The following is a 26332-nucleotide window of genomic DNA, read 5'->3' on the forward strand; positions in this document are numbered from 1 at the left end:
AGGGAAGATCAAATCTGGGCTGTGGCATTATACTCACTGGACAAAAGTATTCCCACATTTCTGTTTGCCCGATCCCAGGGCAGGCTTTCCCAGGGAAAATGTGCAAGTCACGAAAATACACACTGGGTATTTGTCATTGCCTGTGTCACAGAGTTGCGTCCTGAGGACCTATATTTACAAGTCTCTTTCCATTGCTGTATAACCATAAGTTTATTTTTACAGCTGTGCCCAGAGCCATGGGCCAGAAAAAGACCTTGGCGGGTCATTGAGTCCATTCTCACACATGAAAGAGATGCCTCAGCCCCACCCAGAGGACCATTCTCTAAGAACCATGGGCAGTGCTGATCTTGCCTCTCACTCATTAGATGGGATGACACTGTGGTTCTCACAAGAAACAGACTTTGAGCAGAGGGACACTGTGGCCGGGGATAGAACACTTTGAGGTCTATTCTATGGCTCTGTGGTGGTAATAGTCCACATTCAGTCCACATAGCCGTGAACCTGTCAGAACGCAGGGGCAACAGATTTAAGAAAGAACACAAAGATGCCTCTGTGTGGGCTGCCCCAGTTGGTCTCTGGTCCTTCCATGAGTCAGCTGCTCCACAGTCAAGCTGAGGACCATCATGATTTTCTCTCACTTCCATGGTTGGAAACCCAAGACAATCAGCTGGGCTGTTTCCTCCTATGGCCTATCTCCCAACTTGTGGGTGGAGTCTTCTTAGACTCCACGCAGTCTTTCTCTGGGCCTATCTGTCCCTGTCTCCTCTTCTGCAACTCCAGTTGCAGTGGATCAAGCTGCACCTTAACCCTGCTTTAATCACACTATTACAGATCTTGCCTCCTAATATAGCCCTATTCTGAGATATAGTCAAGACTTCAACATACGGGTTGCAGGATATGGTATAACCTTTAAACAGCAATAATAGTCATCTAACACCAGCACTATATCCACAGCAGTTGGAGAGAGAGAAAGCTCTTTCTTTTCAACCCTGCTCCAACTGTGGTAAACTGAAAGAGCATAAACAGTCTGAGAGACATTAGACCACACGAGGGCTGGGAGAAGGCTGAGGTGGTAAAGTGTTAGCCATAGCGACATGAGGACCTGAGTTGGCCTTCTCAACACTCATGTGGCAAAAGGAAAAGCTGCAAGCTGCAGCACACACCTGTAATCCCAGTTCTAGGCAGGCAGAGACCGGAGGATTGCCAGGACTCGCTGGCCATCTGGTGTGGTAGAATTGTGAATCAGATTCAGTGAAAGACATCGTCTCAAAAATTAAAGGGAGATCAATAGAGGAGGACATGTTGACCTTTGGCTTCTACATGCATGTACTTACACACACACACACACACACACACACTGCAGACACATGCACAAACCTATACTATGTACATGCCTATACTACACACAAAATATATACACTCATGAGAAAAACATATAAGGGCTGGTGACGACATTTAGCAGTAGTGTATGCTTGGTGTGTATAAATAAGGCCTCGGCTTCATATTTTTTTTTAAAAAGGAATATAATTGTTTGGAGGATGGAAGAAATATGTACCTAACAATTTAGTATAGTAAATGTCAGGGTATTTGAGGTTTAACGTCTTCCCACTGACAAGGAGATATTAACCCAGGACTGGAAACCACCCCAAGAAAGATTCCTGCTGTCCAAAGCTCTCAGAGAACAATGAGGAGCCGTTGGATTTAGATTAGGGATTTAAGGTAGTGTTCAGATATTTTAGAAGCTGCATGGAAATTCTCATTTTAGAACTAGGTTTGGGGGAAAATGCAGTACTTCAGAGTTTCATTTTAGAAATTCAGTCCTTGGTTATGACAGTGATATGAAGGTGTGTTTTGTAGGTTGGTTTGTTTATTAACCTATTACACCTTTTGTATTATTTTGTATTAACTGTGACCCGCCCCCCCCCCAGCTTAGCAGTCACCGTCCTGGCTGCCCCTCGTGTGAATGGGTAGTGTTGGGTACATTCTTTAGCTTGTACTACTGTTTCTTCACCTGCCAGGCCACTATTTGCTTTACCTTGGGATTGACACGCTGTACCTGTGGGACCTGTCTGTGTTCCTGGTTCCTGGTGGCCTGGGCCATTCATGACACAATACATACACTGTTCATTGTAGAGGCACTGACAGTTGTCCAGCAGCAGGGGCTGTTACAATGACACATACTTCAATAGGCCTTTTCTGAGTATGTGTGCCTCTTTTAAAAGAGATTTATTCATTTTTATTCTCTGTGTTTGGATGTTTTGCCTGCTCATATGTGTATGGACTGCAAATGTGACTGGCACCCACAAAGACCAGAAGAAGGCATCAGTTCCCTTAGAACTGAAGTTACAGACGTAGTGAGCCACCATGTGGGTACTGAGAACCTATCTTAGTTGGGGTTATCATTGCTGTGATTACCAAAGCAACTTGGGGAGAAAGGGGCTTGTTTGGTTTATACTTCCATATCACAGTTCATCATCCAAGGAAGCCAGGAACTCAAGCAAGGCAGGAACCTGGAGGGAGGAGCTGATACACCTTGGAAGGGTGCTGCTCACCAGCTTCTTCCTCCAGGCTTCCTCAGTGTGCTGTCTTACAGAACCCCGGACCACTGCACAGGGTTGTGGTGCCACCCACAATGGGCTGGGCCCTTCCATGCCAATCACTAATTAAGAAAACGCCTTACAGGGTTGCCTGCAGTCTGATCTAATAGAGGCATTTTCTTAACTGAGGTGCCCTCCTCTCAGATGACTCTAACTTATGTCAAGTTAACATGATGTTACCCAGCAGAGAACAGAACCCTGGTCTTCTGAGAGAGCAGCAAGTGCTCATAACTACTGAGCCATCTCTCTGGTGTACAGCCTTTCATATTAAAATCTTTTCCACACCTTTACATGTGAGATAAATAACATTAAATTTTACCACCTAACTAGAAGTTCATGCATTTAAGCTGTCCACTTTAGGCTCTTTAAGTAAATGGCCTTAAATTGTTTATTAACCTATTACACCTTTTATATTATTTTGTATTAACTGTGACCCCCAGCTTAGCAGTCACCGTCCTGGCTGCCTCTCGTGCGTGTGGGTAACATTGGGTACATTCTTTACAAGCTAAAGAATTTTGTCCTCAGTCCTTCCCATTGGACTTAGTTGTTCTCCATACCTCAAAAAGGCATTCTTATCCTCTAGTTTACAGTACCCACCACACATACATGCACACACACCTAAACAGACACAAGTGCACACACATGAACATGAGCACACATGCATGTGCTTACATGTTCACAACCACACAAACTTGCCGCGCGCCCACACACACACACACACACACACACACACACACACACACAGATGTACTTTAATATTGTTTGCTTTCTACCAGCGATTCTTTTATATGTCGTCTTTTTACTCCTGTTTAAACCTGTCCAGGTTAATTCAGTTTCTTGTGACAGGCTCTAGCGAGCCCCGATGATCATAGCCCTCACTGCCTTTCTTTGTTCAACTGTTTCTTTCCTACCTGCCCTCTCTCATCTCTTCCCCTTCCCTTCTTCCTCTCCTTTTTTTTTTAAAATTACTTTTTATACATTGTAAAACACAGATGGTTTCTATTCATCCTACCCTGGAGTAATGGTTATGTCTTCTTTATGTCATCCATAGTGTGTTAGTCAGGGTTCTCTAGAGTCACAGAATGTATGGGTAGACTCTATATAGTAAGGGAATTTGTTGATGGCTTACAGTCTTTAGTCCAACTCCCACTGTGGATAGAAGTCCAAGGATCTAGCAATTGCTCCATCCCACAAGGCAAGCAGACAAAGAAGAGAAAGTAAATCTTCCTTCTTCCAATGTCCTTATGTAGGTCTCCAGCAGAGGGTGTGGCCCAGATTAAAGGCATGTGCCACCATGCCTTTAATCCCAGAAGATCTTGAACTCAGAGATCTCCCTATCTTAATCTTCTGGAATTCATAGCCACTGTGCCTCAAGATCTCCATGCCAAGATCCAGGTCAGAAACTTGTGCCTCTCAGCCTCCAGATTAGGATCACAGGTGAGCCTTCCAATTCTGGATTGTAGTTCAGTCCAGATATAATCAAGTTGGCAAGGGATCAATTGTACTGGCTGTTTGTGTGTGTGTGTGTGTGTGTGTGTCAACTTGACACAGGCTGGCATTATCACATAGAAAGGAGCTTCAGTTGGGGAGGTACCTCCCATGAGATCCTGCTGTGGGGAATTTTCTCAATTAGTGATCAAGGTGGGAGGGCCCCTTGTGGGTGGTACCATCTCTGGGCTGGTAGTCTCAGGTTCTATAAGAAAGCAAGCTGAGCAAGCCAGGGGAAGCAGGCTAGTAAGAAACATCCCTCCATGGCTTCTGCATTAGCTCCTGCTTCCTGACCGTTTTGAGTTCTAGTCCTGATTTCCTTTAGTAATTAACAACAGTGTGGAAGTGTAAGCTGAATAAACCCTTTCTTCCCTAACTTGTTTCTTGGTCATGTCTGTGCAGGAATAGAAACTCCAACTAAGATACATAGGTTGATTCTTAACGCCTTCAGCCAGTTAGAACTGTACGAGGTGGAGAGTGCCTGTGATCACAGTTCTCGGAAGGCTGAGGTTGGAGGATCAAGGTCAGCTTGGCTGCATGGCAAGGTGCTGTGCCAAAGGAGAACAGCCAGTGAAGCGCTGTACATGTTACCCACCATCTACATGTATACAGGGTTCCATATCATTCTGTATGTCAGCATAGCTAAGATTAAACCATGGTTTAATGGTTTACACTGCAGGATGTTTTGGTATCTTTGCTGTTTCAATATGACTCTCTTAATGAGGCGCTTCATAGCCAGTTTTTCCCTAAATCATTTTTCTGCAGAATCTTTTTCATCTACAGTACCTTAGGAAGCTCTTCTTTAATGGAAACATTTTGGGTAACCATTGTGACCAACCACCACCAAATATATATGACACTGTGACAGTCAAGGTTTCCGTGGGCGGTGTCAGTTGTTCCTCTTGGCTTATAAATAGAACAGAGCACCAGTTTTGGATTAGCTTGCCTGCTCCTGGTTTTGATTTTAGTCTGTTGAGTGTGAAATTGAAAGAAAATCAAAAAGTCATGACTTGTACCCAGTGTCACCTCCACAGTGCCTGTCACCACAGTGACTCATCCCTTGAACATGGTGGAGAGGGCTTGGTCTGGCTAGCAAGTGATTTTTGTCTTTCATGTAGGAAGCTGATGCTGAGACACAGCTTCTTTGCAGTCTGGTGCTGGACCTCTCCTGCTGGGCACTGCAGCTTGGGGTATAGCAGAACGCCCCCATTGGCTACCTGGCCTCTTCTGTTTCTTCCAGTTCCCCCTGAGCAGTTCCTCCAACCCCCTCGGCAATCAGGTGTGTGCCCCAATTTTTAAAACTCCATTTGACCTTCAAATTAGTTTCCGAACCCCAGCTTCTAGGAACAGACTTGAGTAGGCTAACCCTAATAGAGGGGGTACTGAGTGGACTCTCATGACCTCACAGCTCCACGCTCTGTCTGACGCTCGAGTCATGGCTATAGGTAGCTGTCACTGCTGCCAGCCCACTGGCCTTGTTGATCTGTCCTGGCAGACACTGTGGGTTGGCAAGGTGGGGCTTTGCCAGCATGGGTCCTAGGTAACTCCTGAGACCCTCTGCTTCTGACTGCAGTGCCCCTTTAGTGCTCAATGTGCTGACTGCAGAGGCCAGAGCTCCGGGTCTCAGGTAGACACAGAAGCTTGGCATTTTCTCACCATGGCTGGAACTCTAGCTCGTGACCTTTGAGACTGAGCTGCTTTCCAGAAGCCCCGAGCTGTGTCTCCTTGATATAGCTGCTGTTTGTGTCCATGTTGATCATTGTTGAGGGTTACTGATGTCATCTCCATTCTCTGAACCCCCATCCCAACTCAAAAGTGCGTAAGAAATGTATCTTAATGTACTCTGTGGTTGGTTCTAATGCTGCAGCACAGAGCGGGCGGGAGAGCAGCAGCTTGCATATAGCTCTTGGAAAAGGATGTCTGCTTATCAAAATACCAGTTCCTGCTGTGTTCAGGTCAGAAACACAACAGGCCCTCTGCTGGTGATGAGGAGGACTGCTACTGCTCTGGAAATGGACATGATTCAAGAATCATCTAGACATATCAGACTTAGGATGGGAAAATAAAAAAAAGCTGCTTTGAAGCCTGGGGCTGTAATGAGGCCTTTAGGAGCCTGAACCTTGATCTAGCAGCAAGCAGCTTTGATAGAAAGCCTCCTGGGGCATGCTGGGAGTGTGCAGAGGAGGCGTGCTGCCGTGAGGGCAGTCTGACTGACTTGCCTGATAGTGTTGAGGCAGCAGTAAGTCAGACGGTATTTACTAAGTGACTCCTCTCCTCCCCTTCCCTCCTTGCTGATCTTGGTGAGAGTGCCTCTGGCATCCACCAGTCAGAGTGGGTCCCTTCCTGGATAGTATCTTGTGGTCCAGTGGTCAATGTCCACAACAGTCTGATTAATCAGTACCTCTGATGATTGTGGAGGCAAAAAATTCTCAAAAGAAAATACTTGCAAACTAAATTCAAGAACACAGGAAAAACTGTCCACCGTCATCAGGTTGCCTTGCATCCCAGAGATGCAGGGATGGTTTACCATACTTAAATTGTTGTCTTTCAGTAGTTATTTAGTCTCCGTGAGTTTCTGTTCTTTCTGTTGGTTACTCATCTGTGGTCTCATCCAATGCAGGATGGGATTTCACCGTTCTTGTATTTGTTGAGACTTGCTTCACTTCTTCATATGTGGCCCACTTTGGAGAAATTTCCATCAGCTGCTTCTCCAGTGTTTGGGTTCAGTGTTCTGTAGATGTCTGTGAGGTCCATTTGAGTTACGAGGTCACTTAAGCTGAGAGTTTCTCTGTTTATTTATTCCAGATGACCCTGGCTCTCACAGTCTCTGTGGAAAGATCAGCTGTTATTCTGATAGGCCTGCATTTTTATGTGACTGGGTCTTTTTCTCTAGCAGCTGCGAGTATCCTTTCTTTCTTCTGCACATTTAGTGTTTTGGTTATTGCATGACTTGGGAAGTTTCTTTTCTGGTTCTATTTGGTGTGCTATGTACGTCTTGAACCATAATAGACTCTTTCCTTAGATTATGTTATGTTGACCCAAAGTTTCTCTTTTTCTCTATCTATTATTTACAGTTTTGGCCCTTTTATGTTATCCTAGAGTTCCCATATATATTTGTGTGTGTGTGTGTGTGTGTGTGTGTGTGTGTGTGTGAGAATGTATCTGTCTGTCTGTCTGCCTGCCTGCCTGCCTTTCTGTTTGCATTTAACATTTTCTTTGATGAAGTGAATGAACTCTTTGCTCTACCTTGTTATCAAGACCTGATATTCCTCTTGGTCCAGTCTCTTGCTGAGACCATCCTTGCTGAGTTTTTCCCTGGGGTTTTCATGTCATGTTTTATTTCATTTGGGATTTCTTCAGAAATTCTATCTTTTTGCTAAATTCTGTTTTCATATACCGCGTTGTTATTATTGTTTCATTGTGTTTTATGGTCTTAACCTCAGCATTTATTCATATCCTTCTTGAGTTCCTTGAACATAATATCACTGCTACTTTAAAATCATTGTCCAAGTTGCTTTACTCAGGGAGTAAAATCATCTTTAATAGAAATCTATTCTTTTGATCATTCAAGCTGTTTTGTGTTTTTGTTTTCTGGTTATTTCTACTTCTCGTGTTGTAGATCAGGTTTATGGGGACTTAGGGCTCAATCTTGGGACAGTTTGATACTGGTGTTTGAGTGTGTTTCAGAAGTAGGGCTAGGTGACATTTCTAATCTAAGGAGCAGAGATTCTGTAGAGTTGCAAATCCCACAGCCAATGCCCAGAACTCTGGGGAAGGGTACCCCTGATTTTTCTGTAGACAACAGGTGTGGGTGGAATGGCAGCTAGAGTCTGGGGGTGGGAATGAGGCCCTGCCAGTGGGCATCTCAGGCGACAGGCTGAAGGTATGGATGGAACGTTTTAATTACATTTGCTGGGATCTGAACTCAGGTCCTCGGGCTTGTGTACTAAGTGTTCTTTCCCACAGAGCCATCTCCATGGGCCTCTCATTAAGAGGTTTTGCTTCTTTTCTTTCTTTCTTTCTTTTTTTTTTTTTACAACTTTGTTATTATTATTTTTTTAATCTATTTACATTCCAGCCATTGCCCCCTCTTGGTTTCCTTGACTGTGTTTATTTTCAAAATAAAAAATATTCTTTGACAGTTTCTATGTACATGCTGTATTTTGGTGGTGTTAATCCTCTATTTACCGGTCTCTTCCTCCGGCTTTCTCTGGAATACCCCGAGCCCCAATCTGTCCTTCCCCCCGGCACACTGCATTTGGTTGAGATTGATTCCATGGGCATGATTGTGCTGCAATTTACTGGATTCTAGGCAACTTACCAATGGCTATGACTAAAGAAAAGGAAATGGTTCCTTTTACGAGCAACCATTACCTGCCACCAACCCCTTCACTAGGTTTTGGTGGTTTTATGGGCCTTCCAGTCCCTTGGGACTGTTGACATGCATTCTTCTGTAAATAACCACATTTGCCGTGAGCTCGTGAGTGTAATGGCCATGCCATGTCCCAAAGGCAGCATAAGTGGCTGGGGAGTATAGATAGCATGACCAAGAAAGTTTCTTACAAGAGTACCCAGTAGCCTGTGTGTCACTTAATTCCTGATCCAGTCACGTTGACAACCAAGTTTAGCCATCACCCCTCCACTAACTTTTTTGCCACTATTAATTGTCCCAGTGGGTATATCATGTCTGGAAGGTCATAACTGTAGCATGCAAGGTTTAGCACTGAGTGAGATTGTCGATGACATTTATCCTGTAGTAGCCTACATAGGATATTTTGACCATGAATGCTAGGTAGCAGGGAGAAAATTTCCAGGTCAGTTCCAGTTTAACTTGTCTGGGTCCTGCAACCAAGGAGTATGGTGTCTGTAAAAATAAGGTCTTAACCATCTCTTTATGCCAGTGTCTTAGTTAGGGTTTCTATTGCTGTGAAGAGACACCATGACCACAGCAATTCTTATAAAGGAGGAAGATATAAGATAAGCCTCTTAATTGAGACTGGCTGACATTTTCAGAGGTTTAGTCCATTATCTTGGCAAGAGCCTCGAGGCATGCAGACAGACATGCTGCTGGAGGAGCTGAGAGTTCTACATCTTGATTTGCAGGTAGCAGAAAGAGACTGTACACATTGGGCATAGCTTAAGCATATGAGACCCCAAGCCCCGCCCCTACAGTGACACATCCAAAGCCACACCTACTCTAACAAGGCCATTCTTCCTAATGGTGCCACTCCCTATAGGCCAAGCATTCCAGCATGTGAGTGTATGAGAGCCATTCCTGTTCAGACCACCATAGTCAGTCATCCAAGAGAAACACAATAGCCTGTATGTTTAGGCGGCCTCTGGAGCCTTTGTCTTAGTCACTGTTCTGTTGCAGTGAAGTAACACCTTGATCAAAAGCAACTCTTATAAAAGATTTGACTGGGGCCTTGCTTCACATTTTCAGGTGTTAATATAAGATTATAACAGCAGGAATTAGACACAGTGCTAGAGCAGTAGCTAAGAGTTTTACATCCGGATCTCCAGGCAACAGGCATAGAGATCAAGACTGGGCCTCATGGCCATTTGAAACCAGAAATATGACCTCGTGTGGCATACCTTCGCCAACAAGGCCATGCCACATTTTCTAATTCTTCCTAAACATTTCTACTCTCTGGGGAAGCAAGTATTTTAACATATGAGTCTATGGAGCCTTTCCCATCCAAACCACCACAGCCTCCTAGAACAAGAACTTTTAGGGTTTGGTAATAGAATTTTTATTTAGTAAATCATGGCTTTGGGGGACAGTGTGATCCGCCCATGCTTAGATATTTTAGTTAGCTTACAAAGTAGTATTTTTTCTTTTATGTACCTTTTTACAACTCTGTCATTTTTGTTGCCTATCCTGTTCCCTGCCTCATTCCCTTTAACCTTCCGGTTCCCTCCTACTTCTCTCTCCCATCTCCTCCACACCATCCCCGGTAAACCTTTCCGCCCCCAATGATCACACATCTTCTACTATCATCTTCCCCCTCATTAAGATTTTTGAGTGAACCACGCATTTACAGGATGAACCCGTGAATACTGTCTACTTAAACCTCTTTTGATATCTTCGCCTCATCTCAAATGTTTTTCCATGAACATATTGACGATCTTTCAGGTTTAATTTTTTCTCCATTAAATGAATTTTAAAATTGAGTCTTTTGAGCATTTCCTGGTTACATTAATTTCATTGTATTGATTTTATATCTAACTTACCTTTTCCAGATAGATTCTATAGCAATTTCTTTATGGTGTTTTGAATTTACTTTAAGATCAAGTTAACATATATATATATATATATATATATATATATATATATATTTCCCTTACAAGTCTATTTTAAAAGTAAGCATGCCTATATTCCTAGTAAAAGTAAAATAGGAACATCAGAACTCAAAGCTATTTTCAGCTATATTGAGAGGTGTGATTCAAAGACAATTAAATAAATAAACATATAAACCTTCTGTTTCCATTGTGCACTATAGGATAGAAGGATCTGACCTCAGTTACGTGAGAATACTTTTAACATAGTCCCATAAGGAATAAGGTAAGCATAGGAACTTTTTATAAAGCAAGGATTTTTCTTTTTATATTTTTTCACAAATGTGCATTGCATTGTGTTAAGTATTTCTCATTTATGAGACAGTCTTGGTTTTGACATGTAATTAAGCAGCATGATTAACTATGCTGAGAGATTTCTAAGATTAGACCACACATACATTCTAGCTGCTAATCTAACTTGTTCATAATGTGCCACTTTATGCTATGGTGTCATTGCTGAGATAACTTTTTTTCTTGTATTGCCCTTTGCCAGTTTGGGAACTGTAATTTAAAAGTGACATCTCCCATCAGCTCATATATTGGAACAGTTGTTCCTAGTGTGGTGGTGCTGTCTTGGAAGGTGGAAGCTTTGGGAGGAGGGACTGACTGAAAGAGATGGCTCACTAGGGGCAGGCCTTCCGGCTTTTCAGGAGGCTTCCCCTCCTGACTGCACATTGTTTCCTGACAGCAGACACTGTGAGCTGCTGCCTCTTTCTCTGGACGCCTTGTCTTCCTTGCCATGCAGTTGGGATATGATAGTGGTGACTAATACAGGTACCAGCTGATATTTGTTTTAATTATTATTCTACTATTATTAAAGTAGTTTGTCAACATTTGGGGCTAGTATTTTCTTTTGTTTTGTTTGATTGTTTGAAAATATACCTGTAAGACCTCTTGGCTTTCTGTTTTCTTACAGGAAAGATATTTTATTGCTATCTGAATGTCTTCCAGGTAGATAGGACTACAGTTGCTTTCTAGTTGCTGTTGAGTCAGTTTTAGCCTGCTTTTTCTAAGCCTTTGGTCCAGTTTGTCTTGTCATTCCAGAGCCTCGCTGATGCTTTAGACTCTGCAACACCTGTTTGAGTTCTACGTCGCTCTGTTTCCCAAGTGAATCTTGGAAATCTACTTTTTTGTTAGTCTCTCTTCAAAGAGTTTTTCCAATTTAATTTGTTGTCTTTATTTTTTTCTTCTTTATCTTGTGTATTCTGTTTATACTTTTCAAATATTGTTGCAACTCTTATAAAATAAGTAACAGAGAGTATATGCTTTACTTTGCTGATAAGACTGATATATTTTGTTTCTTTTTTTTCTCTTTTTTTAATTGATTAATTATTTTTATACACTCCATATTTTATTCCCCACCCTGCCAACCCCTGTCTACCCTCCGACTGTTCCATTCCATATCTCCTCCCCTCCCCCGTCTCCACGTAGATATCCCTTACACCCCCCCCACAACCACCACCATCTGACCTCTAAACTCCCTGGGACCTCCAGTCTCTTGAGGGTTAGGTGCATCGTCTTTGAATGTGCTAGGGGCCTCATTTTGGCTGGTGTGTGCTGCCTGTTTGGTGGTCCAATGTTTGAGAGATCCCAGGGGTCCAGATTCATTGAGACTGCTGGTCCTCCTACAGGGTCGCCCTCAGCTTCACCCAGCCTTCCCTAATTCAACAGCAGGGGTTAGCAGCTTCTGCCCATTGGTTGGGTGTAAATATCTGCACCTGACTCTTTCAGCTGCTTGTTGGGTCTTCCGGAGAGCTGTCATGCTAGGTCCCTTTTTGTGAGCACTCCATAGCCTTTTCTTAATTATAAATGTTGAAAAGTTTTAAACACAAATTGTTTTAAATCTATGTGCTATCTAGAAGTGTTTCCAAATTTGCAGGGTAAATCTTCAATTTATAATTTTCCTGCTTCCACTCCCTCAATGCTGGGATTGCAGATGTGCACCACTAACTCCCAGTACCTAGGAGTGAACCCAGGGCTTTGTGCAGCTCAGAAGGCATCTGCTTGTCTAACATAGCTGGAGCTCACCTTCCATGAGAAACAGCAAACGAGGGCTTGCTTGCCATTCACCTCCAAAGCCTGGTATTTCAGAAGCAGCTTTGTGTGAGTGTTCTCTCTCTCTCCCTCCCCCTTCCCTTTCTCCCTTCCCTCCCCTCCCCCTCCCCCTTTCTCTCCCTCTCCTTCCCCTTCAACTTTCTTCCTCCTGATAAATGGAGCTTTATAAATTATCAGTGATCCATCCAGGCCATACATCTTTGAGCTAGATTTCTCTTTTTTAAAAATCTTTGGCTTTTTAACTGGGATTTATTATTTGAGTTTGTTTTCTGATAGATTGAGTGTTACGTGTGATATCTACCTCATGGGATTTTCTTCTCTATTTTGCTTCACTGACCACTGTTGTTTACCTTCATTTCATTGGTTAAGCTTTTCTGTTGCCTTTTGTATGTAGGGTGTGTGAGCTCATTTCTCTTAAGCAGCACTTCTTGGTCATATAGAAAGTGTTCAAGTTTATAAGGAACTGCCAGTGATTCTTCACTGCCTCGTACTGCCTGTCATGCTCAGATTCAGCAACTCATGAGCTTTCCAATGCTGGATTCTTTGGCGCTTGATGTGGAGTATGTATGTGTATGTGTTCATGTCACACGAACACACATGTGCTATCTGTCTGTCTACCTTGGTGATATTCTACTCATCACTTGTCTCTTTTTTCAGTACTAGGCATTGAAGCCAGGACTGTATGCCAGGCAAACGCTGTACCACTGAACTCTAGCCCCAGCCTTTTGTCCTTATTTTAGTAGATTTTTTTTTTATTACTGACTTTGACCATCCTGTATATAATTTCCATATTCTTTTCTCATGTGATGTGCACCATTTCTAGGATTTTCCTTTATCTTTTAAGAGGTCTTTTCATAGAGCAAAGGCTTTTCATTTTGCTAGGAGTCCGATGTCTCAATTCCATTCCTTTTATTCAGAGTGCTTTTGATGTTTTCACTTAGAACCCACGGCTCTAATGAATGTCATAGATATTTCTTCCTGTATTTAAAAATTGTACCTTTTTATGTTCTCTTGAAGCCTATGGTCTAGTTGTGATTAATTTGTACAGATGTACAGGGCCAGGATTCACACCTTTGCATGGTGTCTTCCATGACAACTTGCTAATTTTTTTCTTCTGCCTCTTATAATCTTTGTTCCTTTTTTCAAGATTCCTTGGTCATGAGTCTGGATCTATTTCTGGCTGGCACACCCTGTCCTTTTGTCAAAGCCATCCTCCTGGTTATTTCATTTTAAAATTGGGGTCATGTGAATGTTATAACTTAATTTTTCTTTCTGGAGATGTGTTGCCTACTCTCTCTCTTCTGCGTGTTTCTGTCCATGTTGGCATTGGTTTGTTTGATCTCTGTGGTAGCTCTGGGCTTGCATTCCATCTGTGGGCAGTTGAGGGAAGAGAGGGTACCTTCACTCTGTTGGATTTTCTACTTCATAGACATCCTATGTCTCCCCACTTAACTTGGATATTCTATGAGTTCTTCCATAAACACTCTGTAGTTTCCCAGTGTTGTCAGTACATTTCTATCATTGCAGTAAAGCACATGACCAAGACAACTTAGAGAAAATATCATTTGTGCTTATGGTCCCAGAGGGTTAGAGTCCGTGATGGTGGGGTGGAGACAGAGTAGCAGGAGAAGGAAGCCAAGGGCTCATAGTTTGAACTGCAAGCGTGTGAAGCATAGAGAACAAAGTGTCATGAATCTTCAAACTCTCAAAGCCCACCTCTTGGGACACACTTTCTCTTGCAAAGGCACACCTCCTAAACCTACCCAAACATTGCCACCAATGGAGACCAAGTGTGGCAACATCTGAGCTTAAGGGGGACAATCTCCTTCAAAGCACCACGCCTAGCTTGCAAGCTATGTATATAGACTGATATCTAAAAACTTAATTATTTGAAACCCTTGTTAAGAGTATTTCCAAGTGTCTGTTACTAGGATTTGGAGATAGTTTACATATATACAAACTATGTGTCTTAGTTCATTCAGTCTGGATGAGGATTGTTCTTGTTTATTTTTGCTTTTTTGGTTTTTTTTTTGTTTTGCTTTGTTTTGTTTTGTTTTGTTTTGTTTTTGACAGGGCCTCATTATGTAGCCTCAGCTGGCCTAGAACTCTTTGTATATATCCGACTGGCCTCAAACTCAGAGATCTACTTGCCTCTGCCTCCTAAGAGCTAGGATTAAAGGCAAGTGCCACTCTGCCTGACTTGGTGATTTTTTTCTTTTTTGAGGGAGAAGTTTCTCATTTTCTTGCAATTTTCTTCATTGATTATGCCATCTGCAATTAGTGACCTAACGGTTGATGGCCAAGCCGTGGCAAGCATCTCTGCGTCCATGGCTGGGTTCCACACTGGCTTCATGGATGCTCTTCGTTTATTGCCCCTTTCATCTGACTACCTTTGTCTGTTCTCACAGGGCAAGCCTGAGTGCGTGGGTGTGGCTGTCTTCTTCAGAGAATATAAAGGTCTTTTTGTTGTCCTTGATGCAGGTCCCATTTTGTGACAGGACACTTAAATGTACCTTGCAAATTATGTTTTGCTGGTATTGTAGGTAATTAGTGTTTCTGGAAGATTCTAGAATTGTCTTTAACTTCTTAAGAGTTTCTTTTTGGGGGGAGGGGTGGCGGGGGGGGGTGGTGTTCCGAGACAGGATTTCTCTGTATAGCCCTGACTCTCCTGGAACTCACTCTGTAGACCAGGCTGGCCTTGAACTCAGAAATCCACCTGCCTCTGCCTCCCAAGTGCTGGGATCAAAGGGCGTGCAACACCACTGCTGGGCTTCTTAAGAGTTTCTACAACTCATAGTGGTTTCTATGGAGTTGCTGTGAAAGGAGAGTGGGACTTGTCATTAGACTTACCTAAGTATGTACATATGTATGTTTGTATGTATGTATGTGTGTGTGTGTGTGTTATAACCATATGCATTTGTATATGTGCCTGTGTATATTAATATATGTATATATGTATTATAAACATGTGTTTATGTATATATGTCTATATATATATATACATGTATGCGTGTATATGTATACGTTATAAATACGTATATAACACATTCCTATATATAGTAACATGCATACATGTATGTATGTATATGTATATATTATAAATGTATATATATGAACACATTCCTATATATAGTAACATGCATATATGTATATATGTATGTATTATACATGTATGCATATGTGTATGTGTTTATATGTATTAACATATGTATATATATATGTATATATATATATGTATGTGTGTGTGTATGTTTACATGTATGCATGTATTTGCTGACCGTTTTCTCCACTTTCCCTTTAGGGCAGAAAAGACTGAAGTTCTGAGTGAAGACCTTCTCCAGGTGGGTTGTCTTAACCTTGCTTGCTAGACCTCACAGATTGTTTCTTCTGAAATGGAGCCATTCTCTGTTTAGTTTCCAAGCCTCTGCTGCTCCCACACAGACTATGAGGGGGTGGGACTCTTGTTTCTGGCAGTGCTTTTCATTTTTGGCCCCCCAGACATGTAAGCCCATGTCCATGGTTTCACCCAACCACATATTCAGAATATTGGTGTGAAATGCTTCTGAACTGAGCATGTGCAGACTTTTCTCCCTGCCATTCCCCCAAAATGGCAATGTTTTAGCTATTGTCACAAGATTTACATTGTATGACGCACAATGAGTAATCCAGAGACAATTTTAGGTACACCTATGTGTATTATACATGTATGCATATGTGTGGATCTATATGGGTCACATGTAAGTACGTGTATTTAAGCACATGCAGGGCTTGGCATTTGAGGGTATCCAGGAGCTAATCTCCTTAAGATACAGACATAGGTAAGATTCTTGGAGGAAATATTTGAGGAGTACCAGGGGAGCTCTGGGGGCTGTGGTCACCCTTCCAGCTGTTCAACACTGGGCATTTTCTTCCCAGAAATCCTTGCCTCTATGGTAACAGGCCAGCACTGTCACCTCCTGACCTCTGTCTCTCCATGCCCCCCCCCCCTTTCTGTACAGGTAGAGAAGCGCCTAGAGCTGGTGAAACAGGTGTCCCACAGCACACACAAGAAGCTCACCGCGTGTCTGCAGGGTCAGCAGGGAGCAGAGGCCGACAAGCGCTCAGTAAGTACCCTCTGCAGAGAATAGGCAGCTTGGAATCTGTGCCCTGGCACACAGGGTCCTACCCCCAGGCAGTTACTTGCTGAGGCCACTCATGCGTCTGCACGTCAACCGAGTAAGCCGTGGTGCTTATTTCTGCTGTGATGGACTCTTCGGTCTTTAGCCCTTGCCTGAAGCATCACCCTCCATCTGCTCCCCAGCCAAGGCGAGGCCCCTTCCTGGGACAGACAGCCCTCAGGGTGTCAGGAGCATGCTTCAAGATCCTACTTCTGAGGGATGCTACTCTTCATGAACCCCTTTTCTTGATTCAGTTTTATTTGTAGATTATCTTTACCTTAGTATTGACAGTCCACAGCAAACTCCACACCATAAGTTCTGAGGTTCCCAGGGACCTAGAAAGACCCTTCGGGAGTTGTTTCCACTGTAATGAGGTATCAGAGAATGCCTGCCAGATAAAGGTACTCTGATGCCTTCTTTTTAACTGATAATGCCGGGCATTGTGAATGTGCTTGTACTCTGCAAGGATTGGTATAGCAGCCTTTGTAGCCTTTCCTTTTTATCTCTACCTCCTTCCATGCTACCAAAGAGCAAAAGGTACTTCTAGAAGTGTCTGTGTGTGTGTGTGTGTAAGACTTTATGCATATATACGCATGCATGCCTCGAGGAGGGCTTCACATGGAGGGTAGTGTACCTTAGGTATTGTTCCTTAGAAATACACCCACACAGTCTCTCTCTCTCTCTCTCTCTCTCTCTCTCTCTCTCTGTCTCTCTCTCTCTCTCTCTCTCTCTCTCTCTCTCTCTCTCTTTGAAATAAGGGTCTTTCACTGGTCTGGAGCTTACCAAGCAGTCTAGGCTTACTGACCATCAAGCCCTGGGGGATTTGCCTGTCTCTGCCTCCCTAGCGCTGGGATTATACACATGCACCACCACACCTGGATTTTATCTGAAAAAGAAAAAAAAAAGTTCTGGGAATTGAACGCAGGACCTTGTGTTTTGCAAGGCAAGGACTTAACCGACTGTGCTTGTGTTAGTTTTATTATGAATAGTTTGCAATCTAGGATGGTATTAATTAGTATTAATTGTCAATTTAACAACATCTAGAATGATCTGGGAGATGGATTTAGGCATGCTTTGTGGGCATTATCTTAATTACACTGAGGTAGGAAAAACCTGTCCACCATGGGTGGCACCATTCCCTAGGTGAGATCATGGGCTATGAGTATAGCAGCAACATTTATGGCTGTTTCTGACTGTGGATGCCATGTAACCAGTTACTTCAAGAATCTGATGTTGATTTTCCCACGGTGATGGACTATATGCTTTAACTGAGAGCCAAAAGAAGCCCCTTCTCCCAAGCTGCATTTGTCAGAGAACTTCATCACAGCAGTTGGAGTAGCAATTAAGGAAAATGGCCTTCCTGCCATTCCTCTTTCCTTGAGTTTGCATCTGTGGTTGGTGTCTGTTCCACTTGGAGTTGTGCAGGCTTCTGTTTGCGGTGGTCTTCCTGAGCCCCAGCGGTTAGCCTTGGCTGTTGAGAGTCACAGAATGAGTGACACCAGCCTGAGCATAGCAGCCCTCACCTTCTCTCTCTACTATCCAAAATACTTAGAAGTGTTTTGGATTTCAAATATTTGGGATTATGGAATATCGGTGAACATATCATGAGATATCCTGGAGCTGAGGCATGTGTAAACATGAAACTCATTTGTCTTGTGTCATGTGTAGCACCCACTCTGAAGATGAAGTTATTTGATATTTTGATGTGTCTCTGTTTCCACTGCAAGCTGTCACACGTGGCCAGGTATGGAATCTTTACTGGCGGCTTCCAGCCAGTGCTCAGGATGTTTCAGATCTCGGAGCCTTTGAGGTTTGGGGAGATTTCAGATTGGGTATGCTCAAACTCTGTTTTCAGTAGGAATCCCTCATGTCTCATATAAATAAAACTCCCTTGGCTCTGGAAAATATCTAGAGAGAATCATGCATGGGTCAGGGATTTTAGGAGAGGCTGACCCTGTGCAGTCCTGAAGAGGAGCTTGGACAGCACCCGTGGGCCTGAGCTCCCCTTACCCACACTCTCTAACGTGGCTCTCAGGTTGCTGTTCCAGGTGGGGACCTGGAGCTTGGGTTACCTTTGACCCACAACCTTTCTTCCGCTGCAAAATAAATGATTCTAAGTGTAGTATATTTTCCACGAGTCTCATTTGAGAGCCAAACATGGTCACACACACACCTGTAACTCCCACACTCTGGAGGTAGAAAAAGGAGACTGAGCTTCAGGGGAGCCTTGGCTACATAGTAAGTTCGAGGTCTGGCTGGGCTGCAGGAGACCCTGTTGGCAAACAAAACAAAAAGAGTCCAATTTCACTATTAACTGCTGGAGGCTTGAAGCCAGACTCTAAAGTTGTCAGTGAACTGACCCTTACATATTTCCTAGACTAAGACAGAATTACCTAACGTGTGAAGTTTTAGCTGGTTTGGCAGTTCTGCAGATTCCTTCCATTTAGCAGATGTTGGTTTATTTCTAGAGCATTTGAGGTATGTTGTAGTCAACAGGTCCGAAGGTAAGAGCGCAGGGAGAATGGGTCATAACTCAGTCCTCAGGAGAAGGGCCCATGCCAGGCTTCCTGGGGACACAGAGGACAGCACCCCACCTGGGGTGGTCAGGAAGTGGGAGTGAGGTGTAAACAAAAACCTTTATCATGGTTTCTGAGGGAGAAAGGATCAGGCAGGTGGAAGGCTTCTGGTTGGGTGGGGTCCTTTCTGCAGGCTGTGAGGCACTGGGCTCTGACTCCTTGATTGGCACCACCTCCTAGTGGCATGACTAGATACTTGAATTATGATCAGGAGAGGGCCTGGGAAAGCAGATGGTAGAGCAGGGCCTTGGGATTGGTTGTTTGCATGTGGAAAGCATGTTCTGGCTGCTTTCCATGTTATCAGCTCACGGGTGCTTGCCTTATGTGGGTTCCCAGCACAGGATGGGGAGGGGCAAGGACGTGTATCTCATTTCCATTTTGCATCCTCTGATGCTTAGTTGGTAGGGGTCTGAGCTCTGCATATCCTATGAGAAGCTCATGTACAATAAAATAAATGGTTTGTCTCCCTTGTTTAACAAATATTAAAGAGTCCCATGTCTGTCACATACGGTAGTTTATGTGCCAAGAAGCATGTTCGATAGACCTCTGTCCTGGAAGGCCCAGGTTAGAGACCAGCAGGTTCTATGATGGGCATCAATTACATGGATTGTGTCCTAGTGCTACTGAGCAGACCACTAGGAATCCCATGGTAGGGAGTGGGCTTGTGATAGACATATACTAGATGGTCAGATCCAAAGGATGCAGGGTCAGGAAGGAGCCAGACATTCTTCAGAAACAAAGCTGTGTGGAGAACAAGTGGACCTTGGAGAGAGAGGAGGGAGATGGCGTAAGGATTACAGGGATTAGTTACACCTGATAGGTCAGGGCTAGGGCGTAGACCTTAGCCTTACAGGTGGCATGGCATCCTGTTTGCTTACCGCTGTGGGCATGGTAGGAGGGAGGACCACTTAGACATATGTGGGCATGACCTAGGTAAGGCCACAAGAAACAGGGGGTTGGAAAGGCTGGCATACCAGACAGATACCTCTGGTAGAGTATTCTGAATCTGCTTTAAATGGATAAGGAGTACCAGAGGGGGGGACCTGAGTGGCCACTGACTCTGTGGCGCTGAGATCACCCAGAGGGAGCTGAGAAGACTAATGGTCTTTGAATCAGGAGCCCAGGACCTGTAGCATCGGAAGCTCTCTTAGGAGGATCTAGCAAAGGTCTACCCACTGTCTCCAACCTCCGTCCCAAATAGTGTATGTTACTCGTGCCTTTCCAGAACCCCCAGCCACGTTTGCTACCCTCTCCCCTGTGAACCCTCAGCTAAGCTTGCCAGAAGCTCTGCTACTGCTTCTTCTGTGAATTTCCATTTTGCTTTGGCGTGCATCCCTGCCCCCTGGCTCCTATGGTTGTCATTTGATGGTGGCTTTCATCAGGCTCCATATTTCGTCCTCTGCTACCTCCCAAGCAGGTATTTAAGACGGGCACCAGATGAGGCCGATGTCCCTGCTGAGTCCTGCCAAAGGACTCCCATCCTTTGTGGAGCAGAGGAGTCTAGACTCCTTCCATCTGTGTTTTTGAGCTCAGCTTTTGTTCCCATCTTTCTGTTATTCCTTCTTGAGCTGCACTGTTTCAGAGTGCAGCATTCCCTCAGAGCCTTTGCTCTGACCTCTGTGTGCAGTTCTTTCAGAGCATTTCAGGCCTGTGACTTTTATTCATTGCTTCTCTCGGACTCCATCTTATCATCAAAGATGCACGCAGGGCACCATCTCCTTCCTCTCCAGTAGCCCATCACCCCGCCTTGTTTTCTTCACGGTGCCTGAAGCGCCGTGATCTCTGGTCTCTGTCACTTGTAACCAAGCTGCATGGGAACAGGGGTCTGCTCTTCACCAGCTGTGTTCCCTGTGCCTAAAACAGGGCCCGCCACATGGTAGGCTGTGATAAAAATAGACCAATGTCAGGAACAGACAGTCCATGACTATTTGAGGCACAGGATCTGCCAAACACACTGGCCCACCAATTTAAAATAATAGACAATTTAGTGAGAGGGCTCTGAGGTCCAGCCTGGGGTCTCCAGTGAAGTGAAGCTGCTGCCTATGTTGCCTGCAGAACCTTGAGGAAGTGAATGACTTCATAAGCCTGAGCTGGTTCGTTTGGAAAGTGATGTTAGCAGTGATTTCTTACCCTGTGGTGGCATTTGTGAGTTTAATGAGGTAGTACTTGTAAATTATTGTTCTGTCCTTAATTTGCATAAGTACTAAGGAGTTTCAACCTGTGGCTGTTAGCAGGGCCCTGGGCTAGCCTCAGGTGCCCGTGGAAAACTGGTATGGTCTGAGTAAGAAGCCTTGGTCTTTAGGGGATTAAATCACACATGCTCATTCTAGGACTGAAAGAGAATTAGAGGAAAGTAGGAAGTAATTTTCAGAGTCACACAAGAGAACATAAATACAGATAAGTGTGGGGAGCAGAGTGTAGGAGATTTTATGCCTGAGTCATCTTACAACCCATGCCTCTTAAGCCCAGGATAATTTTAGAAAGAACAGCCATTTCAGATATGACAGACGGATGCATCTAAACCTGGGGGACACTCTGTCTTTTCTTGTCTTATTCTTAAGTTTTTACCTGAACACTAGAAGTGGGGACAGGCTAATTTTAAGAGCTTATCTTCAATTCCCCCAAACCACGGGCTAGCTTGAAGCCTGCTACAGAATTCATTCATTCAACAAGGATCAGGATCGACATGCACCCTTGGCAACAGAAGAAAATGTGTTTAGCAGCCAAGCGTCCTTTTATATGAAGTGGAGTTTGGCAGAGGGCGGGAGAAAGCAGATAAGACCTGGATGATGGACACTTACTTAGTAGGGATGAGGTGGCTACGGAACCTGTTGATGTGAGCCCTTACCCTGGCCTCAGGGAGTTCCTTTAGAAGTAGAAGTGAGTTGTAGCCTGTTTGGCATATAGCCTGTTGGCATCCATCCCATCTGCTGCCTTTGAAGATGGGCTACCCATCTCCCTTAAAATGAAGGTACCTACTCATTTACTTCTTTCTTTGTTCCTGATGTCTCCCTTCTGATTTCTTGATTCCTAAAGCATCTACATAAATAAAAACATCACTTTTCTTTTTGTTATCCACCGAACCCCCTTCCTGACCTTGGAATCCAAGCTCTCAGATTCACTTCTGTGTCTCTCCATCTCTCTTCATGTTCAAAACAAAGGGGAGTCAGCTCTAGATGTAATAATAAGAAATGATGCCTGGCGGTGGTGGCGCAAGCCTTTAATCCCGGCACTTAGGAGGCAGAGGCAGGCGGATTTCTGAGTTCGAGGACAGCCAGGGTGACACAGAGAAAACCCTGTCTCAAAAAAAAAAAAGAAAGAAAGAAAGAAAAAAAAAAGAAAGGAAGGAAGGAAGAAAGAAAGAAAGAAAGAAAGAAAAGAAAAGAAAAGAAAAGAAAAGAAAAGAAAAGAAAAATGATAAGAAAGATACCTCTATATACACAGAATGACAAGACCCAGAGATAGGAGTGCCCTGTTGCTTACAGAAGCTACCTAAGGGGGGAGGATTATTGTGGCTCATGGTTTCAGAAGGTATTGGTCCATCCTGTGGGGGAACATTTTACATTCAACCAAATTGTATACTGACTTTTGTGAGGAAAATAGAGAGTAAAAGTGAACATGCACGAATGAGATGAAATATGGTTAGACTTTTAATAGCAGGGCGCACAAGAATCCAGGTACGATCATGGTGTCTGGTGAAGGCCGGGGGTGGGGGTGAGGCTTTTCACAGAGATAAACAGCATTCTTTTAGCTTGTGGACACTTGAATTGTTTTCACCTTCTTCTAGCCACACTGGTCATCATGTGTTGGTTCTGATACTTGTTTGTTTGCACCTCTTAGGGGCATGTGGGCATCCCAGGAGTGGGACAGCAGCTTCTGTTAGTCTTTAAGCTGCTACTGAGCTTTGCCACAGTGAAGGACTGTTTTAAATTCCAATGAGAATGCTCTTCTAGGGCTGGAGAGATGGCTCAGCCATTAAAGGCTAGGCTCACAACCAAAAAATATGAGAATGCCCTTCCACACATGCTAAACTAATGTTCATCTTCTATTTAAGTAGATGTTAAATGGAGCTGCGCAGGTGGACGTGGGTAAGGGAAGGCTCCTTGTTTGGATGACTGACTGGGTTTTTGAGTCACTAATGAGCTGGAGTGCGTGAGCTTACTGGCCTTTGCTGTGCACTGCAACCCTATGTGAACAGTTTTCCTGTGAGGAGTGTGTGCGGTCGTGCTTATAAAATGGGGTGGGTGGTCTTATCAAGGAAACAGCTGCATATTGGGGAAAATGAATGCATTGCACACACCTTCACTGACTTGGTTTTGGGATAGTCTGTTTCTCTTTTTTGTCACACCATGTCACCTTTAAAATGTGGCGGGTGGGCTCCCTCTCCAGAGCAGCACACCGTTCACTGTGTTTCCAGTTGTTATCTCTTAAGTCCGACCATTTTGAGCACTTCAGGATTAAACATGTTTTGAAGTTAGCTTGTTCCACAGCTGTATTAGTGAAATATCTTTTCAAGTGTTTGACTTTGTCACTTCAGCGGACACGGATGGAAGGTTTTCAGTGTGACTTTTTTTTTTTCCTCTCCAGAAAAAGTTGCCTTTGACGACACTGGCCCAGTGCTTGGTGGAGGGGTCTGCAATCCTGGGAGATGACACGCTGCTCGGGTAAGGTGATGTCCTGTGTGTGCTTGTACTAAGGCCAGGTAAGTGCCCCTCAGTGATGAGGATCTAAGACTCCTCATGGAGCCCCAGGTGAAGAGACTCTAGTCAGCTCACAAACACACCTCTGGCAGGCCTCACCCTATTCCTCACTGTCTGCTTTGCTAAAGTCCATTGGATTGCATCATTAAGCTAGTCATGAAGACCTATTCCCTTCTTGGTCCACTCCCCTTCTGTGGTTGGCCACCAAGGTCTAGCTATCAAAGTATTGAAATCTGGCAATCAAAAGTCCCTTTTGACTAATTAACCTAATTAATCTAATTAACCCACCCCATTAGAATTAGACATCTCATGCTAAAATGGGTTTTCCCCCCTTTACCTTTATAAGCCACTATTTTCCTGATGGGCCACATCTGTCTCTTCTGTATCTAGAGCCAATCCTTTGTCCCCTGGGACAATATCCCTATGACCTGTCCATTCTTCCCTTCCCCTTCCCATCATCCTCTATCTCCTGCCTCTGTCTCTTATTCCCTGCCCTTTGTCCCTCTTGAGCAACTTAATCTCTTTTGTGCTGGGAACTTGGTCTTGGGGCTGCTGAGCTGATATGGATCCTTTCACCAGAGTAATCTCGTTCTGGGTGAGGAAGGAGCTGTTACCAGGAAAAATCAAACCCCCTAGCCAAAGTGCTGTTGCTTGTGCTGTGAGGTAAGTCACCATGACAAAGGGAAGTCTGGAGAAGGACATTGAGATCCTCAGGCTCATGTGGAGCCGACAGATGACCGCCATCAGGTGTCTGAACGTATGTCGTTCCCAGCAAGACAAGACAAGCTCACTGGAGTTGAAATCATGAGAGTGTCCTCCACTCAGCAGTCAGTTCGGCACCATAAGAAGCAAGGATAACAGAACGACACATAAGAAAGTGCAAAATAATAAACTAGAGTTATACTGTAATGAATCAAAACCAAAGTCCTTGACAAAGGCAATTGAATCACATGGGCAGAGTTGAATAAACAAAAGCAAAAAGAAGAACTCCTTAAAACAGAAAGCAAACTGCTGCTAAAACTTCAGTGAGCTAGAGTAGAGGTTATCCACCAAAGGAGAGCTGGTGAATATGGAAACAACACAATGAGGTAGAAGCCAAGGAAGCCATGAGCCATTACTGGGAGGCACGGGGCACTGCGCAGCCGCGCCATCTACCTAAACAGAATACGGAGGAAGAAAGCGGAGAAGGGGAAGTTTGGAGCTGAAGATTTTCAGCTGTGGGTAGAAAGACAAACATGTCTCTTAAAGAAGCATAAAAAAGTTCTGTGATCTATAGGAAAATACTCATGATTTAAAGTCAGCCAACGGATCAAGATGATTGCCTCCAACTGGGCGTTAAGCTGATAACAGACCATTCATAAGCTAAATAAATGCCTGGGAGTGGTGGAGGATGTGTTCTGGTACAGAGTTAGGATTCAGGAAAGCTGGCGTTTATGCTAAATGAAGTCATTATCTAAGAAGAAAGGGGAAATACAGGATTTTCAGGCCTAGAGTTAGTCCTTGCCGAGTGAATTTGCAGGTATGGTTTGCATATCAAGCAGACTGAACTTTCACAGAATGGACTGTGTCATCGAGAGGAAAGCTGTAAAGTGAGCAGAACACCGAAGAACTTGAAGTCACTGTGCTATACAGGAGGAAGACGTTTATTTTCCCTCTTGCCTTCCTAGGTGCCCGAGCCAGGGCCCTGAAGATAAGATTAACAGCTGACAGCTCTCCTGGGGAGAGCAGACTCCTTGCGCATGGCATGGGGTAGTTGGGCGATGAGTAACCAGGGCGGTGGGGTGAGGCCGGGTGGGGTGGGGTGGGGGAACGTGGGCTTGTGCTGCATTTCACAAAAGAGTAGCAGTGAGAAGACAAAGCTAGAGGAGTTTCTTAAGTGGCAGATTGTGGGAAGGGAAAGCTGTGGGGAGGTGACAGAAGGCAGGACGAGTTGGCAAAAATCACAACGTGGGTTCCTGTGGCTCTGTCTTGGGATCTGGAGGTATCTGGTGATTAATATCTGTTCTTCAAGGTAGAAGGGAGGAGGGACACGCTTATAAATATATTTCTTGCATTTAGGTGAGGTGGGAGAAAGAGCACAATTTTGATTTTTTTTCCCTGTTTGCCTTTACCTCAAAATAATCCTTATGCCAAAGGGGCATGATTTGGGTTACTTACTCTACTGTCCTTCAGTGTAAATAAAATAAAGGCCTTAAATTAAAAAAAAATCCAACAGTGTAAGAATGATAAATTTGGTGGGTAATAAACATAAAACATTAGACAGTATCAACAAGAGACACCGAGGAGAAAGCAGGGCTTTTATATCTTAAAGTATTCAAAAGTAAGGTAGGGTATATTACCTTTCAATTTACTCTCCTTCTCCCCCTCCCTCTCTCCCTTCCTCTTCCCTCTCCCCTCTCTTAAGCAAAAAGAATAGGAAA

General features: G+C 44.0%; 1 protein-coding gene across 2 annotated transcripts in view; it reads left to right on the top strand.

The window, feature by feature from the left end:
- Positions 1-26332, top strand: part of Arhgap44 (Rho GTPase activating protein 44) — a 164220-nt gene that overhangs the window by 69941 nt on the left and 67947 nt on the right. For both annotated transcript variants that reach the window (XM_052195062.1, XM_052195063.1), the window contains exons 2-4: positions 15781-15820; positions 16478-16582; positions 23800-23876. In XM_052195062.1, coding sequence (XP_052051022.1) covers positions 15781-15820; positions 16478-16582; positions 23800-23876 — 222 coding nt within the window. The remainder of the gene's footprint in view (positions 1-15780; positions 15821-16477; positions 16583-23799; positions 23877-26332) is intronic.

This window comes from Apodemus sylvaticus, chromosome 10 (genome assembly GCF_947179515.1).
Source record: "Apodemus sylvaticus chromosome 10, mApoSyl1.1, whole genome shotgun sequence".
In the NCBI taxonomy this organism is placed as follows: domain Eukaryota; kingdom Metazoa; phylum Chordata; class Mammalia; order Rodentia; family Muridae; genus Apodemus; species Apodemus sylvaticus.